The sequence below is a fragment of the Juglans microcarpa x Juglans regia genome, chromosome 7D (assembly GCF_004785595.1).
Source record: "Juglans microcarpa x Juglans regia isolate MS1-56 chromosome 7D, Jm3101_v1.0, whole genome shotgun sequence".
Classification (NCBI taxonomy): domain Eukaryota; kingdom Viridiplantae; phylum Streptophyta; class Magnoliopsida; order Fagales; family Juglandaceae; genus Juglans; species Juglans microcarpa x Juglans regia.
The window spans coordinates 22,225,047-22,227,928 of record NC_054606.1 but is presented as its reverse complement, the minus strand read 5'-3'; the positions used below and the strand labels follow the sequence as shown (position 1 = coordinate 22,227,928).

The following is a 2,882-nucleotide window of genomic DNA, read 5'->3' as shown; positions in this document are numbered from 1 at the left end:
CATCTACCACTCTCCAGTCTCCTCCACTTTTGTTGTTGTTGTTGCTGCTGCTGCTTTAGTATTGTTCTCTCTCTCTCTCCATATATATATATATATGTGGGTGGAATTCCGGAGACACCATTTCCTCTCTCTTTCTTGATCTCTTTAGTTCATATTCCCAAATTGGTGGTTCCATCTGGGTTTTCCCTGTAAGCTCTTGAATTGTTTGCAAATTTGTTCTTAAGCGAGTTCTCTTTGTTTATCATTGTTCATCCAAATTCAAGAGCTTTTAATCGTTTTGTGAAATATTCTGTTCTTCAACATCGATCCCTTGTACTTATCATTCTCTTTTTGGCTTTTTTTGCTTTGATTGATGCAGACAGAGACCCTTAAAGGCAGGAGATAAAATATCAGTCTGGTCCAAAAAATGTACGAGGAGACTGGCTGCTTTGATCCCAACCCCATGTCGGAGGATGCAGTTTCTGTTGCGGTAGCAGAGGATGGGTTTTCCCAAACGGTCCCAAACTGCACCCACAACAATTTCGAAGACAATCTGAGACTTTCCATGGAGGAGCTCTCCTACCAGCACCAGCACCACAACCAGACTTCTATTCATGATCAGGCTGCTGCTGCTGCTGCTGCCATGGAGATTGAACTCCAGCAGCATCTGGGATTTAACATGGACAGCTCCTACAACGGCCACAACCACAGCAATACCCATCTCGTGGATAGCTCTTACGGTGTCCATGAGATGCAAGAGATGGATCCTTTCAACCATCATCACCACCATCAAGATCAGCAACAACAGTTGCGGCAAATTGACATTCAAAATGGCCACCAAAGCTACGATTATTCTTCACTACCAAACAGCCCTTACCCCCCAACACCGGACCTCCTCAATCTCTTCCACTTGCCCAGATGCTCAGCCTCCTCTTTACTCCCCAATTCATCCATCTCCTTCTCGAACCCGGCACAGAAGACAACCGCTAGTTATCAGAGCTCCCAGCTCGGCTTTCTGGGAGACATTCCAACTGGGGCGGACAGCGCCTCTGGCGCCTCCGTTTTATACGACCCACTATTCCATCTAAACCTGCCTCCGCAGCCTCCTTTGTTCAGGCAATTGTTCGGCCAGTCTCTACCCAATGGCTACAGCTTGCCGTGCTCAAGGAACGGTTCCTTGTTTGGCACGGGAGGGGATGAAAGAGAGGGAAATGGGGGTGTGTACCAAGATGGGGATGTGAGGCAGTTTGAGAATGGAGTGCTGGAGTTCAGTAGGGACCTGGGCTGCATTGGAAAAGCCAGGGATGGCGAAACCAAACACTTTGCCACTGAGCGCGAAAGGAGACAAAACTTGAATGACAAATATAAGGCCTTGAGAAGCCTTGTCCCTAACCCTACAAAGGTATCAATGTTCCACATGTATCTGATTTAATTTGATGAAAGATAAATGATTTGCATTATTGGTTTGCTTTCGATGACGATATTTGATTCTTGGGTCTGTGTTTGTTTTGGGTGGACAATCAAAACTAAAAAGACTGACAGGGCATCTGTGGTGTTAGATGCAATAGAATACATCAAAGAGCTTCTGAGGACAGTGAATGAGCTGAAGTTGCTGGTGGAGAAAAAGAGATGTGGGAGAGAGATAAGGAAGAGGCAAAAGACTGAAGCAGGAGACACGGCAGGGGATGTGGAGAACTGCAACACGAAGCCTGTTGGTGACCCTCATGATGGCCAATCCTACAATGGATCCTTGAGGAGCTCATGGCTTCAGAGGAAATCCAAAGACACCGAGGTCGATGTTCGTATCATCGACGACGAGGTGACCATCAAGCTCGTTCAGCGGAAGAACAATTTCTTGCTGTTTGTATCCAAAGCCCTCGACGAGCTTCAGCTGGATCTCCATCATATCGCCGGCGGCCAATGTGGCGATTTCTACAGCTTCTTGTTCAACACCAAGGTCGGTATATATACATTCCAACTTCATTGTCGTCAGCTCGCCAAAAAAATCTGCATCGATCATATACATACATTATATATAAGAAGGGTTTGTGGTTTGATTGATTTGGCCATTTGGGTGCAGATATATGAAGGGTCTTCTGTGCACGCGAGCTCCATAGCAAACAAGCTCATTGAGGTTGTGGACAGACAATGTTGTACTGCAGCCATGAATATTAATCAACCAACCAGCAGCTATTAATTAGCTGCATGGCCTGGTCGTGGACGATCGAAGAAGATGTCCGTCCAATTCCGATTGATCTTCCGAGTTTTCAATGTTCAGTATGATATATAGCGGATACGTACATGATATACATGGCAATATATATTAGGTAATATAATAAATAAAGTTGGTGGGGGAGGACATGATATTTACAAGACTGCTATGTAATTATGTAATATGCTTTTAAGTTTACTATCTTTTTTAATTATGATATAAAATAAAAGGAAAACACTTTAGCTATAAAGAGATTATACAAAAATAAATCCACTAACTGATACGACTCGATGTTGTACGTCAGATTGTGAAATTACTTTTATAAAAATAAACCGACATACTTACGTCAAATTATAAAGTTACAAAAGTAGCGTTTTGTTGTGAGCATTGTTTGAAGCTCCATATCTAAATTTGGCCATTGATTTTGATCTAATAGTTGACCAAGGCTATATATAGCACATTATTAGTCACAACTCCAGATTTGATGCTCTAGTTACTAGCTACTTCATCCCCAAGACCATCATCTCGTTAGATTTGATTTTGTGTATATATGGCTTCTTTAATTACCTGAACAATTGCATGCATGGCATAGCTGCAGGTTGTATATATAAATATATATATATATATATATATTTATATGAATAATGAAAGCCTTCCGACTTGTTGACAACCAATTTACAACTTAGATAAT

At 42.4% G+C, this 2,882-nt stretch overlaps 1 protein-coding gene across 1 annotated transcript; it reads left to right on the top strand.

The window, feature by feature from the left end:
* Positions 1–358: 358 nt before the first annotated feature.
* On the top strand, positions 359–2,576 carry LOC121238408 (transcription factor bHLH91-like). Its single transcript, XM_041135258.1, has 3 exons — positions 359–1,381; positions 1,514–1,936; positions 2,060–2,576. The coding sequence occupies exons 1-3, from the start codon at positions 407–409 to the stop codon at positions 2,174–2,176; spliced, it is 1,515 nt and encodes a 504-aa protein (XP_040991192.1). The 5' UTR covers positions 359–406; the 3' UTR covers positions 2,177–2,576.
* The last annotated feature ends 306 nt before the right edge of the window (positions 2,577–2,882 follow it).

What these genes read in the sequence shown, in the direction of transcription:
- LOC121238408 (XM_041135258.1), top strand. Translation starts at nt 407, where the DNA reads ATGTACGAGGAGACTGGCTGCTTTGATCCCAACCCCATGTCGGAGGAT. An exon ending in TTGTCCCTAACCCTACAAAG is followed by an intron (nt 1,382 to 1,513) that starts GTATCAATGTTC and finishes AAAACTAAAAAG; the next exon opens with ACTGACAGGGCATCTGTGGT. An exon ending in GCTTCTTGTTCAACACCAAG is followed by an intron (nt 1,937 to 2,059) that starts GTCGGTATATAT and finishes ATTTGGGTGCAG; the next exon opens with ATATATGAAGGGTCTTCTGT.